Source organism: Borostomias antarcticus, assembly GCF_949987555.1.
Source record: "Borostomias antarcticus genome assembly, chromosome: 7".
NCBI lineage: Eukaryota > Metazoa > Chordata > Actinopteri > Stomiiformes > Stomiidae > Borostomias > Borostomias antarcticus.
This window is the reverse complement of record NC_140240.1, coordinates 29820228-29837575: the sequence shown is the minus strand read 5'-3', so window position 1 is coordinate 29837575 and position 17348 is coordinate 29820228. Positions and strand designations below refer to the sequence as shown.

At 49.4% G+C, this 17348-nt stretch overlaps 1 protein-coding gene across 1 annotated transcript; it reads right to left on the bottom strand.

Moving 5' to 3' along the window:
- Positions 1-263: 263 nt before the first annotated feature.
- Positions 264-15253, bottom strand: LOC311311717 (ral guanine nucleotide dissociation stimulator-like 1; the record flags this gene model as incomplete). Its single annotated transcript, XM_084441471.1, has 17 exons — positions 264-475; positions 595-709; positions 1278-1559; positions 1873-2011; positions 2276-2371; positions 2688-2809; positions 2941-2973; positions 3192-3278; positions 5946-6030; positions 6495-6598; positions 6741-7052; positions 7164-7273; positions 7867-8036; positions 8360-8404; positions 10300-10448; positions 10669-10833; positions 15062-15253. 17 exons carry the CDS (start codon positions 15251-15253, stop codon positions 264-266), a joined length of 2418 nt encoding a protein of 805 aa, XP_084297597.1.
- Positions 15254-17348: the final 2095 nt, after the last annotated feature.

Below are 17348 nucleotides of genomic sequence, written 5' to 3'. Positions count from 1 at the left end.
TTCCGTGTTCCGTACTCCATAGTCCCTCGTGTCCGTAAATGGATTTCGACATCGCCGATTAAATCTGTCCAATGAAAAATCTTCCACCCCCGAGTCGCCGGGTACCAATTCTGACTAAGCTCCTGGCCATTTAAGAAGTAAGACTGTTAATCTCATAAATAAAGCACCATGACAGTGACAGTGTGTCCAGAGACGCGCGGTTCCTCTTGACTGGCCTCCAGTCAGGCCCCTACAGGCCCGGCAGCGGCGGCGGTGGCGGCGCGTTACTTGGCGAGGCCGTGGCGCCCCCTGGCCAGGGCCCCGGGGCTGGAGGAGGAGGATGAGGTGGAGGATGAGGTGGAGGAGGAGGTAGAGGAGGAGGAGGGGGCGAAGGGGCGGCGTCCGTGGCTCCTCCAGCGCTGGCGGAGGATGAAGTCGTAGTTGGCCTGGGTGGACATGGCGTAGAACACGTTGGCGTTGTCCGGGACCTGGAGCTCTGGGCGGGAGAGAGAGGGGGGGGGGGGCGAATGAGCGCACGGTCAACAACAACAACAACAAGAACGCGTACGCTCCGATAGAGGTGGTTGGATTCTCCAGCGCGTCTCAGGGTCTCACCTTTGTCGTGCGACAGCACCTGACTGAGGGTGAAGTCCTGGCAGCTCATGCCCTCCAGGTTGTGCTTCTCCAGGGCCCTCTGGATCACCTGGGGGGTGTGGTCCTGGCTGGTCAGCTGGGGAACACACACACACACACACAACACACACACACAACACACACACACACACACACACACAACACACAACACACAACACACACACACACGGGTTGGAATGACAACTCTTCTAAAAAAAACAAAAAACAACTCTTCCGAGCAAGTTACTCTGGAGTGAGAGTCAGAATCTCTCTCGTTGTAAATCCCGCCCATTGGAACAAACCGCCCGGACAGCTGGATGCTACAGCGTCTATCTGGAGACTCCTCTTCTCTCTACTGAGCTCTCAGACTAACCATCATGGATCTTCCATGCAATCTCGCTCAATCAAAGTCTGTCCGTTTTACTTCTCATCATACCACATTTATACAAGTGTGATATGCAGTGAAATGTTATTACTATCAATTAACCAATCAGTGAATTGTTATTACTATCAATTAACCAACCGGTGAAATGCTATTACAATCAATTAACCAACCGGTGAAATGTTATTACAATCAATTAACCAACCAGAGAAATGTTATTACTATCAATAAACCAAGCAACCAATCAATTAACCAATCAACCAATCAGCTGCACAATCCTCACCAAGATGCTCTTGTAGACGTTGCCGTTGTTGCCGCTCTCCACGCTGACGCGCACGATGCAGGAGTCGCACACCTGCCTGTTGTAGAGCGGCAGGCAGGCCTGGGGCGAGGGGGAGGGGGAGGGGCAGGAGGGCGAGGGGTCTGGGCTCGGCGCCGCCCCAGAGGAGCTGCGGTGGTGTGACTTGGCGGAGGGCGCGGGGGAGGAGGTGGAGGAGGTGGAGGCGGAGCGGCCGGGGGAGGTGGAGGTGAAGTCCTCTGCTACGTTCTGGAGGGAGCCGAAAGACTGGAGGGAACAAACAAACAAACAAACAAACAAACAAACAAACAAACAAACAAACAAACAAACAAACAAACAAACAAACAAACAAACAAACAAACAAACAAACGAAGGTTGAGCGACGACAGACGAGCACGGTAGCCATGGTTACCGTTAAAGGAGACAAGTTGATTAGTTTATAGATTTTTAGAGTCATTTGCCATAAAAAAGGATGAAGATCTGCCGTCCTCATGTGTGTGTGTGTGTGTGTGTGTGTGTGTGTGTGTGTGTGTGTGTGTGTGTGTGTGTGTGTGCGCGTGTGTGTGTGGAGGACCCCTACCTTCAGTTTGATCCGGAGGGGTGAGGGCTGAGGGGTAGACAGGTCCTCCATCTCTGACCCGCTGGACCCCGAGGATGACACGCTGATCTGGTCGGCGTTGGGGCTCTTCCTGCTGGCGCCGTCGTTGACCGTCAGCAGCCTGCGAGAGACACACACACACACACACACACACACAGAAGAGACGTTAGCCACTAGTATTTAGTATTTAGGCAGGGAGTGAAGTGGACACTTTTTTTTCCTCTTATATGGACAGTGTACCACGCCTTAATGTACTAACGAAACAAAACATCTTGTTGGGGCTTCCTTACTAAGCTTCCTGTAACATCTCCAGGGCAACAGTGTTACAGGTGAGGTCACGGGGGGCAGACCTGAGGGGGAGGGGGGGGGAGGAGGCGGGACTTACGAGGTGAGCTTCTTGGTGAGCACGCGGTGACTCCAGGAGCTGGGGGAGCTGGGACAGGAGTCCCCCGGGGGCTCCAGGTTTCGGGACAGGTCGTAGCTGGGGGGGACGAGGGGGGGGGGGGGACAGGTGAGTGACTGGTGTGTGTGTGTGTGTGTGTGTAGCTGACTACCACCACTGAGCTCAGGACCGTTGAGGTAACACTCAAGTTTGCAGTAGCGCCGCGCCGACTGAGAAAATCGCTAAGTTTTATTAGCGTTAGCCTTGAACATCGGTTACGTGACCACAGCTGTGTCCACTGACAAGAACCGCATTTTCCGCGAACACAAGCATCGACCGTCGTGAGAGCCCGGGGGGGGGGGGGGTCTGCCGGGCGGGGGGGGGGTATGCCGGGGGGGGGGAGGTCGTGTCTCACCTCTCCTGGTCGGTGAGCATCCTCTGTCCCAGCAGCCAGGCGGAGATGTGGGTGTGGTCTGGGAGGACGTACTGGGAGCAGGCCGCCTGCAGCTGGATGATCTGGGACAGGATCTCAAACTCCTGGTTCGGGGAAGAGGAGGGACGAGAGTCAGGCTGCGGTTCGCACCTGCGCTAGTCTGGATAATTGAGGTCTGTGGCTGGAGGAAGAGGTGGTGTTTTTTGTATAAGAGCCACTAGGGGGCGCTGCTTACCCGTCTGCGCTTCTCAAAGTTTATGAGGCCGCCCTGTGAATGAACAGAGAGGTGAATTTCACAAACAAAAACAAGCTATCACTCTGAAACTTGACCAAGAAAAATGAAAGCATTGAAGTTCATGATATGTATAAACTATACTAAAGAAATAGATGTTTAAGTATCTAAAATCAGACCTAGAAAAGCTAGTTAATCTAATTAAAGCCGTTAGTCCGGTGGAGAGTTTTGGGCAGGCGCGGGCGTCGGCTCACCTCCACGGTATCGGCGAGCGCCGTGTCCAGCATGGTGAGAACGGTCAGGTAGGTGCCCAGGTAGGGGACCACACCGCTGCTGTAGCTCTGCATGAGGGGTCATAGGTCACACGCTGCGTCATAGGTCAGTCCCATATTACATGTTGATGTTTAGGCTACACACACACAACATACACACATGCACACACACGAATGCACATACAGCAGGAACAGCCTTACGCAACACAGACAACCTACTGTAACCTTGGTAACCATTACATAAGCGTGTTACCATAGTAGCGTACCATAAATATCTTGAGTAAGATTTTCCATTAAATGAGGGATTTGTTTATAAAGAGGAAGTGTGAGCAGAGACGTCTATATTGGGGACATCAGCAGTGGTTTTATCACAGACGAGCTGGAATGTGACTTTTAGAGAAGTCGAATTGATGACTGGCTCATTCAGAAACATCTGTCTCCGCGTCTTAATAAAGCTGAGTGAAGTGCTTGTTGAGACGACGCATCTACAGTGTCTACCGCGTGTCTTTCTCCGAGCTTGTCCCGCTCTCTGGGGGGACGATAATTAGGAAACGAGACAAAACATTGAGAGTGTTTTGTTCAGGAACAGGCGTCGCTATGGATACACCGGTCAGATATCAGCTACCACACGTACAAAAAACAACAACGGTTTAAGAACGCGTAGGTTAAGAAGCTAGCGAGTGCAAAGACATGTTACTGAATGGGCCTACAGGGCCCAGGGGCCCAAGAGCTCAGGGGCCCTTTGCATTTCCTGTTGCTTAGTCATTCATTCAATAACAGAGCCTCAAAAATCCTGCTGAAAAACTGAAGCAATAGCCTCAACATTCACTTGACGTCACAAGAATGAAACCATCATGGTACCTGTAGTTTTTAAGTGAGTGTTCGTAGTACTTTAGAGGGGCTGAGTACTCCATGCAATATGGGCCCTTCAACTGTTTTGGGGAGAAATACAAAAAGTAAGTCCTCCCCACAGAGTTGGTCCCTCGAGTCAAAACCAAGCTGAATAAAGCTGCTTTTATTGTGAGTTTTCTCAAATCATCTGCAAATTGGTTGCCGTCTCATTGGGCAAATTCAAAAATTCGATAAATGAAACGGGTAGGGGGGCCCTTTACATGTCTGTGCCCAGGGGCCCTTTACGTGTCTGTGCCCAGGGGCCCTTTACGTGTCTGTGCCCAGGGGCCCTTTACGTGTCTGTGCCCAGGGGCCCTTTACGTTTCTGGGCCCAGGGGCCCTTTACGTGTCTGGGCCCAGGGGCCCTTTACGTTTCTGGGCCCAGGGGCCCTTTACGTGTCTGGGTCCAGGGGCCCTTTACGTGTCTGGGTCCAGGGGCCCTTTACGTGTCTGTGCCCAGGGGCCCATCATGTCATAATCCGTCTATAAGCGAGGGAAGTCTCACCGTTTGTCTGGACGTTTGGCAGAGCTTCGGTGACTTGGGGGCGGGGCTGTCCTCGGTGGAGTGACTCCCGTCCTGGAGCACAGCAACACACAAATCAGATCAAACTTTATTTGTGTAGCGCAATTAATACACAGAGGCAACACTGCGCACGCTCAGTACGACCCGAAAGCAAACACGCCGCGCGACGCTGAACTCGACAGTTGGGCGATTCGAGCAGAAACAACGGTTATATAAACGTTTGGAAATTTGAGTTTGGTCCATCATATCTGTCACCACTGTATTATTATCATTGAGTCTTATGTCATTGGAAAGCCTGTATATTTCCCCTATACAACTAAACAATAGTCTCTACCAACAGAACAATTAACTGTTGACAGGGAAATTTGGCACATTTCACTTGGGACCACACCCACATATCAGCTGGCTGCTCATCCCACAAATGCATGACCCTTACAAATGGGACATCATTGTAAAGGGGAATGAATGGTAAATGGACTGCACTTATCCGAAGCGCTTTACAATGAAGGCCTCTCATTCACCCATTCACACACTAATGGTGGCAGCTCCCATGCAAGGTGCTTGCCTGCTCATTGGGAACAATTTGGGGTTCCGTGTCTTTGCCCAAGGATACTTCGACATGTCGTCAGGAGGAGCCGGGATTCGAACCGCCAACCCTGTGATCACTGGACGACCCGCTCTACCTCCTGAGCTACAGCCGCCCCATGAAATGAACAGGTTTTCCGATGACATACGGTATAATGCTAATAATACCACGGTGACAGAGATGCCATCGACCAAACTCAAATTTCCAAACTTTTTTTTGACACGTTTATAAAGATACACTTTGACATTGATTCGTTTGTGTGTGTGGGAGTCCCTCAGTCAGGTTATGGGTGGGGGAGATTGATTGATGAGCAATTAACACCCTTGCTTCGGTATCGACTGTCGCGTTTAACTGCTCTGAGTGTTGGGCTGACATGCACAGGTGTGTGTGTGTGTGTGTGGGCTGACATGCACAGGTGTGTGTGTGTGTTCAGTCAAAATACTCATGACTCAATGTGCCCTGCCTATGACCAGTATTTTGATTAACCCGCTAGCTAGCTGAAGTGGACTGTTTGCAAAGTCGCTGAACGCCAGAGTTGACACAAGGCTATCGGATGCCCGGCCGCGCCGAACAAAAGCTCTTATGTAAGTGAGAGCAGCGTTGAGTCAGGATAACGGCCCTGGCGCTGTATAAACCCTTATCTCTGTATAAACACTCGCTCACTCAACATGGCTGAACAGGGCTCAGGAAACAGAAGTTGGAGGTTTTTATTGGCTGTGGGGCCGTTTGGGCTCACCTCCACCAGGATCTCTCTGCTGGTCAGCGTGCAGTGCTCGTCAGGGAAGGTTTCACACAGGTGGTCGAAGGCGCTCATGGACTCCCTGGTGGCCAAACACAGGTACTGCACATGAGGACGTCTTTCAATACAGCACAAGCAACAGACACCTGAACCCATTCTAATGTTCAGGTGAAATAAGAGTACTTATTACTTTATAAGAGTACTTATTACTTTATAAGAGTATTTATTACTTTATAAGAGTACTTATTACTTTATAAGAGTACTTATTACTTTATAAGAGTACTTATTACTGTATAAGAGTACTTATTGCTTTATAAGAGTACTTATTGCTTTATAAGAGTACTTATTACTTAATAAGAGTACTTATTACTGTATAAGAGTACTTATTGCTTTATAAGAGTACTTATTGCTTTATAAGAGTACTTATTACTTTATACGTAAAATATGTATTTATTTTTTTTTGTTGACAAAACCTTTACATTACTATTCGGTCGCAGTAACTAAATTCTGTCTCGGTTTCTCTCCGAGGTCCAGTCAGTGTCTCACCTGCTGACCGCCGCCCAGGTCTTCTTGAGGCGGTACACGGCGTTGGACTGCAGGGCGGACAGGACGGCCCTCAGAGACGAGAAGTTCCTCAGCTGCCGGCACTCCTACGGGGGGGACGGGAGCACGACAGACGGTCAACACCCTGACCGTCACGTCTGGACACTTTTGGGGTGCTATACGGGTTAACAAACAGCAGCGTCCGTTGCGCCGGACGAGCAAATAAAAGGTCCGTTTCCGTTCGCTGACCTGTGCGATGGCGATCCACCTCTCGATGACCCGGGCCCTGTGGGCGGGGCTGGTGTGGGGGGCGGAGCGGGGGGAGCCGGAGGCGGGGGAGGAGGAGGAGGAGGAGCAGGGGGTGGGGGCGGGGCCGTGGGAGGAGGGGGCGTTGGCGTGGCAGCCGGGGAGGAGCAGCGAGGTGATGACGCTGTTGGTGACGGCGTTGAACTGGGCGATGGTGGCGCGCACGGTGGGCGCCAGGTGGCTCTTGTCCTTCTTGTCCCTCTGCGACCAGACACAGCCCACACACTGGAACGGCTCCACCTTCACAAACAGTTCCTGGGGACGGACAGAGACGATGACGGACCGGGGGACAGACCGAGAGAGAGAGGGACAATATACCGGTACCAGAAAAAAAGCAGGGGCTCGTGGCGATGATCCGACACTTACAGCATCCAACCTGGTCAGCTGCTCCGCCACCTCCTTCTTGGGGAAGTGCATGAAGTCTACGGACTCCTCCTCGCTGGCGAGCGACTCTCCTCGTCCCTCCTCCTCCTCCTCCTCCCTTCCCTCCTCCTCCTCCTCCCTCCCCTCTCGTCGAGGAGAATTACCGTCACTTGACAGATGAGATCTGTGATCTAGGGAAAGACAACGGTGTCACGTTACAAAACATACCAGAGAGAGAGAGCGGAGTATCGGGAAGTAGAATCAAGATGTCTCAGTGGAGGGGGGGGGGGGGGGGCATTTGGCTCGTCTCAGTGGTGGGGGGGGGGCGGGGGGGTCAGTTGGCTCGTTTCAGCCTCACGAGCCGGTCCCTAAACGCTGCGCTCAACTAGAGACTGAAGACATTTGTTCAGGTTTTGTCGCTAAAAGTGGGCAAAGACAATGACAGAACGAAAAAACAACAACTGCACTGCAGGAACAATCCCACGCCTTTAGGAGGGCGGTCCTTCCTAACGGGGCAGGGTCAATGTTTTGTTTTTATTCTCCAATCCAAGTTTGTCTGGAGGACAGCATTTCCGGTAAGGCGGGTCCTTCACCCTATCGGAAACGGAGGCGGCGACTCTGATTGGTGGCGGGCTTCGGACTTCTCGGAGGTGGGGGGGGGGGGGGGGGGCGAGACAAGACCCGAGTCCCGTTTTTTTTTACCCACCGTCCTCCTTGAGCCTCTTGAGCAGCGTCTCGGCGGCGGTGGCGAGCCGGCGGAAGCAGAGACGGTGGCGCAGGTGGGCGCAGAGCAGCCGCAGGGCCTGGTACTGGGGGGGCCGGCGGAAGTCCTCGCCGTGCTCGTCCAGCCACAGGCGGATGACGGGGATGAGGGTGCTGGAGGGGGGGAGGGGGTAAGAGAGGCGAGGGACGATTTGAGTGGTCGAGCCGAGTCAGTGACAGCAGACAAACACTCCAAATAGAGGAGGTGAGCTTACAGAAGGAGGTGTTTGTGTGTGTGTGTGTGTGTGTGTGTGTGTGTGTGTGTGTGTGTGTGTGTGTGTGTGAGTCTGGGTAACTGATATGCGTGAGGAATGTTAGGCCCCATCTTTCCTGGCCACGCTGTTGCGCTAACAATGCATTGAAACGGCTGAGGATCATGATGTCTGAGGCGTTTTGACGTCATAAGGAAGCGTTTCGAGGAATAAAGCTGCTCTCACCTCCTCGGGCAGACGCTGTTATCCAGGCCGGCCAACATATCATCCCTACAACACAGAGGCAGAGACAAGAGGCCTTAGACTGACGCAAGACGCATACAGGGCAAAGCTAGCTAGACTTCGTTAGATCCACACAGGAGTGCTATGGAGTTCTTTCTAAGCGACAAGACCAGGTTTCCCAAAAGCTTCTTTCGTTAAGAGGCTCTTTAGCCCATTCAGTTGACCAATCAGAGAGCTTGCCCAGACCAGTTGACCAATCAGAACGCTCTAAATGAATGGCCCAAGAGCCTCTTAACGAAAGAAGCTTTTGGGAAACGCAGCCCTAGGGCTCTCTTCAAAAGGACTGTAGCTACCGGCGCTCCAGGTACGAAGGCGCCTGTTCGACAGCCAGCGCAGCTCACAAAGGTCACAGGTCAAAACACATGGCTTTTAGTGAGATACAAATCAGCAGAATGTCGAAAACGGCAGAGGCTGTGTCATTTGTTTTTAAAGGAGTAGTTTGGTTTTTAGCGTCGTATGCGCTGTTATAAGGTTATTTATGATCATGTATAACAGTCCATATAAAGATTTTGACAGGCATATCTATATCTATATAAGAGCCCCATTGTGTACTTAGCTTTGACGTGAGCAATGAGCACTAATATCTCAAGAGTGCAAAGTCTGTCAAAAATGTTATATGGACTTGTTGTATATGATCATAAATAACCTTATAACAGCGCATATGATGCTAAAGGCCGTACTACCCCTTTAAACACCTTGCACATTCTGTTGCTAGTCAACGAGCGTCTGTGCGGGAATGCCGGCGGACAGGCAGCGCGCGGGTCGCCAGGCATTGTCCCTCCAGCGCTCATGTGTTCGGAAACTGGTTGGACGCACGGTGATTGGCTGTCCCCGCCCTCGCCGTCACTCAGATATGTGTGGTGTGACAGTGACCGGCTATCCCCTCCCACGCGCTGAAAATAAGGTGACTCGGCTCGACGCAGTCTCTAAGATATGCGCGGTGTGATCGTCTCGTCGATGTACGCCACGCTTGGAATGTTGATGTACGCCACGCTTGGAATGTTGATGTACGCCACGCTTGGAATGTCAGGTGGCCGCATTCCGGCGTTGCGGCGAGCGGTCGGGGGGGTTTGGCGGTGGGAGGGTCGCTCGGTCGGAAAGCGCCTCGGAGGCAGCGTGTGCGCACGCGGGCCTGATAAGACGTCAGGCGCTAGTATCGCTAGGATCGGAGCCAAGGACTCCAGACAAGTCTCAAGGGTTTTCGGCTGGCTACGTCTGGCATTCCCAAGGACGTATTCAAGCATTCAGATTTAGACCGAATTAATGTCCCTGTCCCTCTCTGTGTGTCATAGACATCAACACTCTCTATTTATTCGTCTATGTGGATTCACAGATAACTTCTCGATATATGACCCATCAACTTTTATCTCTCATACAGAAGATAATAGCGTAGATATGGATGCATCTTATCAATCTATCAGTCAACCTATCTAATCCATCTCAATATAGATTCGCTGATAACTAGAATGCTCTCTCAACCTGCGTATCTAGGCTACTAGCGTCTATCTGTGCACTCACACAGCGAGCGACTCGGGCGGCGAGAGCGGCCGGCTGCCATTCATTCTCAACGGAAGCTGGCGACATAGGGCACAGACGCCTCGGCGGCAGCGAGCGACGCGATGCCAGCGATCTGAGCGTCGATTTAGTTGGGCAGAGTTCAACTTCATGCAAATTTGCAGCGACATCGCCGAAGCAGCAACCAATAGCAAATCAGGTTACCTCAGAATGGCAGTAGAATACATCTTCAATAATGTGAGTGACACAGAATGACCCGCCCACCCCCGGCGTCTGCAGCTCTTGGCTGGCGGGGAGCTGGCGACGCGATGCACACAACCAGAGTGACCGCTGTCGCCCTAGTGGCTCGCTAGTCTAGAGTATCTCACCTCTGGAAGAGCAGCTCTATGAGGGTGCTGGGGCAGATGAAGGACCGGTAGGTGGACAGGAACACGCGGGTGTAGTCGGCCTCCTGGTGCTCAGAGTCCAGCAGGTGGCCGATCAGACGCTCCAGGGTCGCCGCCTTCATCCGGCGAACCTTCCAAGATTCGACATTCACGTTTAAAAGAGAGGAGGAGTGAATGGACCGAACGAACGCGTGGGTTTCCACACGCGCAATCCAACAGCTGCGTAGAATTCACGCAAGCGGCACGCATGAATCATTTGAATAAATTATGTTTTATTCTTTCTTTTTTTTCTTTTTTACAATATTGTAGGCCTGTGTCAACAAACTCAAATGGCATCAAATGTGTGTATACCTTCACCGTGTGGTACTGGGCAAAGGTGAAGACGGAGGGGGTCTCATGGGGAGACAGGGTGTCCATCGTGGGGTCTGGCGAGGTGGGCAGGACCGGCTCCCTCCGCAAGGTGATGCCGAACACGGCGCCGTCCTCCACCTCCTCGCCCCACTCTTGCACTGGGTCCTGGGTGGGCGGGACAAAAGAGCGGGAGACTTGAGTGTCAGATAAGGATGCAGATTATCTCAACTGAACGGTGCCCAGATAAAGAGTCAAATTTCAAGCTTCGACGCTACACCAACCGCAGGGTTTTTCAGCCTAGAACTAACTTTGTTACTAGAACTATCGACACCAGTTGGACAGGAGCCAGGCGGACAGAACATAGTTCTGGTAGGCCTATATAATTGCATTGCAGGATAACATTCTCGTGGTCCTTCTTGTATTGAGACAATCAGCCCTTTTGCACGTGACTAAAAAAATGTTATTTTCAATCCTCAGATGCTGCTTTGGATGCAGCCTCGAACCTCGCGGCAAAATAGGCCCCTGACAATCAATGCTTGTTTGAGCAGTGTGACAACAACTCCCCAGATAGCAAGCGGATCTGGGCCATATATGGGCCGAAACTAAACCACAAGGGCCAGATCTGGCCTGTATATGGCCCAGATCCGCTTGCTATCTGGGATCTTTACGCGGTAGCGTAATTATAAGTCCCAGAAAGCTTTGGGGGCCCAAGTCATACGCCACACGAGGAGTTTACGTTTGCGTTTCAGAGAGCAATTCCCAAGTGCCCTTTGACATCCTGTGACAGTGAAATGTGCCATCTTTTGAGGATGTTGGTCGACCCATTACAGTGTAGGCTCCTCACAGTATGGGTGGGCCCTCTGTGTCTTTTTGATACATCCACCAACTGAAATGGAAAGGCCGATCCGAAACCGGCAAATGATTCACATGCACTGCTGAGAGAACTTGCTGTGAAAAGTTGCGGCAGTAAACGTCAACCAAGTTAATGACCACCACTGCCATTCAGACTGGGGAAATGAGGAAGTGACCTCATTACCTTATGTGACACCATCATTATCACCCAGTAAAAAAAACAATCAATATTCATGGTCCGCCTTGAAAAACACACGGGACCAGTATGGAACTCCATCCTGTCCATCATCCTGTCCAAACCGACAGACATGAAGGTCTGTTGATAAAGCACCACGGAATGCTGAACTAGTGCATTAGCCTCAGTGTGCCCCTCTTTCTCTCTCTCTCTCTCTCTCTCTCTCTCTGAACTAGTGCATTGTCTCAGTTTGCCTCTCTCTCTCTCTCTCTGAACTAGTGCATTGTCTCAGTGTGCCCCTCTTTCTCTCTCTCTCTCTCTCTCTCTCTCTCTCTCTGAACTAGTGCATTGCCTCAGTGTGCCCCCTCTCTCTCTCTCTCTGAACTAGTGCATTGTCTCAGTGTGCCTCTCTCTCTCACACACACACACACACACACACACACACACACACACACACACACACACACACACACACACACACACACACCCCATGATGAAAAATAAAAACAATAGAAGTTCAGATTAAAATTTTAACACCATATATATATAATATATATATATTATAATTTTGTATAATTATATATATAATTATACAAAATACCTTTTAAATAGGCTATCATTACATTTTTAAATTCTGAAATAGCCTATAGCCTACTGTACATCATTTCTAAATATGTTTGTATCATTTTCTAAGCAATAAAATTAACATTAAAATGTGAACAGATCGAATCATATATAATCACCATAATCCTAAAAAGCGTAGGCTAGCCTATAGCCTACTCAAGCAAGATATCCAAACAACATGTATTTAATATTAGAGTAGCATACCATTGACAAAGGCCATTTCCTCATTATTTTCCAGGTGTTTCAGTAGAAGGAGTAATAGTTATTGGTTGTAGTTCAGGGAGCCATGTCTTCTCTGCTAGTCTGTGTGTGGAAGGAACAAGTCTGCTGCCATTCAGTGACGAGCGACTCAGAGGGGAAAAAAAGAGTTGTTCCGCAAATGTCAGAGATGTCGCGCTGTCCTCCAGACGAACAAATCCTCACGAATAACTACCACATCTAGTAGTCTAATCTGAACCAATTTTGTACATTTTCTCAGGTCAGATGAGAATAAAATGAAGGAATAACTTTAGAGAACAAAGCTGTCGCTATAAAGCCGGTTGGATATAGAGTGCGCGCAGTTTCGGTGCGCGCGGGTCGTTTGTCACGCACCTGTCTACAGGTGTGGGCGGGGCCTGCAGCACGCGCGTTCCTCCATGTCCCCATCTGACAGATGCAAGATATAGCAGGAGAATAGCTAATAGAATAGGAAATACCTAATATTTCACGGAAATGTCAGGAAAATCGTATAGCAGCATGGCCTAAAGGAACAATATTTTACTGTCATTTATCGCCCAGCCGGCTAATATCCCGTTCACACCCAACAAGACAACCACGATTAAATCCAAAAGCTCAAATATGACAAAAATGTGTAATTGGCGACGCCAAATCAGGCCCTAAACGAGCATTTGTGTATTCCTCGTGGAGTGGGTATAATGTGTACCTTTTTCTATTCAGCCATCAGTGACGAGCATCTAAAAAGATCATCACATTCAGATCTGGACAGCGATGAGAAACGTCTCAGTGAGGCAACCATGTGCTGCTCATGTGACGGTACACTAGGCCACCCCTGGACTGGTTCCCTCATACTTTCTGTCTAAAATCCTGTTGGGACAGTTCTCTGTTCTCACAACAGCCCGGAACCCATTATGCAAGAAGGGGGGTGGAGTGAAGGGAATGTCATGGAGAACTAGTCCGGTGTGTTTCCTGTCAAAGTGGTAAGTAATGCCTCTTACTGGCTGACTTGGATGGAAGTTCCTTACAATCTGAAATGTGATGATCTAGAGAAGAAGTCAGTTCCCAGATAGCAAGCGGATGTGTAATGATTCTGGGACATATATGGGCCGGAACTAAGCCACAAGGGCCAGATCTGGCCTGTATATGGCCCAGATCCGCTTGCTATCTGGGTTACTTCATCTTGGAAATAACATGTAGGCTAGGCTAACTTTAAGGTGCAAAAATCTTCGCCTTTTTCCGAATGTCAGCAGATTGAGTAAAAAGGGAAGATATTGGAGCCAACTGGTTTAAAAGAAAAAAAGTATAAACTTATGTTAGAATGTATGAGGACAAGCCTGCAGTTTGTAGTCTACTCATTGTATACAAAAAGTTGCCAAAACTGAGTCACACACAAGCACCCCCCCCCCCCCCCCATTAAACCCTCCATCCATCCATCCCTCCCTCCCTCCCTCCCTCCTCCATCCATCCATCCATTCATCCATCACAAGAGGGACAACAAAGCCAGGGTGTGAGGGTGGCCGTGAGGACAGGAGGCTCATTAACACTAATGAGACACATGAAAAGGGCATGAGCTGGCAAACGCACACAGCTACACACAAACCCACACGTACGCGGAATCCCCGACAACAACGACGACACATCAAGGGGTATTGTCCGCTTATTATTTCCATCGAATAAATATTTTAAATAACGATTTGTCTCTCTATAAAATTGCGACTAACTCGGATGTTCAAATGACCCTGTTTATCAGAAAGAACCCACAAAAGCAACCCATTTCAGGAAGGATAAGGCCCACTTCCTGGAAGATATCCTTCCTTCTTTGTGTCAGAAAATAGCTCTTATCCAGTACAGTGCCACTCTAGGGAAACTACACCCTGAAACCAAGTGGGCTAAAGAGACTCTCCTCTCACACTGAGTCATCTTGTTCTAAGGTAAACCTTTCTTCTTCTGAGGTAAACCTTTCTTCTTCTGAGGTAAACCTTCCTTCTTCTGAGGTAAATGCCACAGGTACAGCTCACCAATAACAGCTCTGCTCATCAACCTCCACTCCCATGCGCATGTAGTTACGTTGGCAGTGAAGCTGCCCCAATAAACTAACTCAGCCGTCACTGATAACTCCCAAATGTGCGTCAGCCGTCGGACATACAGGGGCCCACTAAATCAAGCTCTATTAGGAGGAAGTTTCCAAATAATAACAAATTGTATCAATATGGCACCTTTCCAGATGCTGAAAGCACCTGACTTTGAGGGAGGAGTGGATCTTATGCCCAGGGGCGCCTCTAGACATTTTGGGCCCTATGAAAGAATATCGACCACCCCAAACCTAGACCTTATGATAATGATGATAATAATAGTGGTTTATAGGGGCCCCTGCAGTGTAGGGCCCCTGGAATCGTCCTAACCTCTCCCTCCCCCTTACGGCTCCCCTGCTTATGCCAAAACGTTTCCTCAGGTTCCTCCACTGTGTGTGTAGCTCAGTACGGTGACCCCCGACTGCAGGGAGAATCACCTCCACCACCATCTCACCCCAGAGTAGCTTTCGGTGTCCAGCAGCTGGAAGCTCCTCAGCCAGACCCCGGGGTCCGCGTCCGCCTGGGCGTCCACACGGCGGGCGGGGCGGAGCCACAGGAGCCTCTTCATCCTCCAGACCCGGGCCCTTAGGCCCTGCTCCCCTCCTCGTCCTCCTCCTCCTCCACACAGCACCAGGGTGGACCGCATCTCACACAGGTAGAGTCCGCAAGGTTCTCACCTCACTCAGGAGAGAGAGAGAGAGGGAGGGGGAGAGAGAGAGAGAGAGAGAGAGAGAGATATCCACTGCACCTATATGATAGGATCAACCAGAAATAGAGGGAAGAGAGGAAACCGACAAAACTACATTTACATAATGATTCTATCGGGTCTTTTAATATTACTGTATAATTGTGACTGATCAGTCCCAAAAAATTATTGCAATTATCAACAGTTCCATGTCTTCCAGCAGTAGGAAGTCGAAAATAGAAAATGGAATGAGTCAGGAGTATCGTGATTAAAGGGCCTGATAAGATATTTAGAACAGCGCGCTCTTGTATCCCCTAATGAATCTGTGGTTCCTGTGAGAAGAATGACGCAAATCCCGATCCAATTCTATGAAAAGGCACTCAGTCTTTTCAAATAGGAAAGACGTCCGACATGAGAGGACTCCACCTCTATCCATGGCATGTTACGTTAGCGACCATTGCATGCGGCCTATTTAGATGTTGTTTGTTCTAGGATTAACAGACTTTGTTCACGTTAACATCTATACGTCTCTGGATTCCACCTGTGACTGTTTGTCAAATCAGTGTTACCAAGAATACATTACAAGGAATTCAGTTTTATTTGTCACATGTAATGTACCGTGTACATTCACAGTGACATGATGCTGCCGGCTCCAAGATTATGATCAATACAGATTAACTCCAAGATTATGATCAATACAGATTAACTCCAAGATTATGCTACAGATAAACTCTAACACTCAATTCCAAATTTACAAGTTATACATTTACACTGAACGTATTTGAGGAAATAATAGAACAAGAATTCAGCTACAAGAATAAGAGAATTACAATGAATGAAACAATCAGTAGTTTGGTTATACCAATTCAAATTCACGCCAGTGTCATCCTCCACTTAAGAGTTCAACTGTAGGCTACCTTGCATACCATAAGAGACAAGAACTTACCGTGTTCTGATTGGTTAGCAGAGGTCAGCCCAGACCCATTCTAGAAGCCATGTTGGGTATTCTTCTCTGAGGAACAGAAAGATGGAAGATTCCACAGAAACACAACAGGCAGGATGTGCTCCATGGTGGGAGAGGGACACCCTGGCGTTTGTTGTCGTTTTCTGGTGATGTCGTGGGATGTTTTGGAACTATGAAGAGAGAGAGAGAGAGAGAGCGAGAGAGAGAGAGAGAGGAATGGATGGATGGACCCCCCTCTCACCCACTCTATTGTGTGATAGCCTGATATGCTCCATTTCATGCTAGTCTGTCAGATCGAATCTTTCTGCTTCGCTTGACTCTTCATGAGAAACACCCTCATCTCTTCCCCCCTTTCTCTTGCTTCTCATTAACCATTCGTCAATATCGGGGCTACAGAACTTGTTACATTTCACCAAATATAATGGATCTTTTGACTGTAGCAAATGGTTAACACAATGCTTATGCTAATATAGTCTGATTATTCGTTGCTTTGGGACTTTTGTGTTGGTGTTGTAGTTCTCTACGCCAGATGAAGAAGCCTAATTTGTTGCAGTTGAGGACAAGTTTCTTACCTGCCTGAATTTCCACATGTCAGGACAAATGATCAACCCATTTGATCAATATCAGGCCAATTGTTCTCCACACAATTCCCCAAAAGGTGTAACTTGAGCAGGGGCATTTCCCATAGGTTTAAAGGGCTATATGACAACTCTGTTTCGAGGAATTGTGGTGGACGGCCGGAAGCTCATAGCACAAGAGAGTAGTTCAAGTGAGAACTTCAAACAGGTGCATCCTGTCCATGGCTAATTAATTGGCAGCCAGGTGAACATCAGTGCTTTAAAAGCTAACCTACTTCGGGTGGTGTAACACTTCCGGTAAAAGAAAGTGAAGTGTATGTTTGTTTGCGTGCGAGGTTATGAGCTACTCTTGAATAGCCAGCGTGTAGAAACGAGGTCAAGGTGTTTTGTGCTGTGGTAAGATAAAAGAGGAAAGGCTCTTCACACTGTAAACACAGTCATGGTGCCCTTGCACCCACCGGTGGCTGATTGAGTGTTAGAATTTTTCTTTGTGCGTCACTGCGTCAGGGGCCTA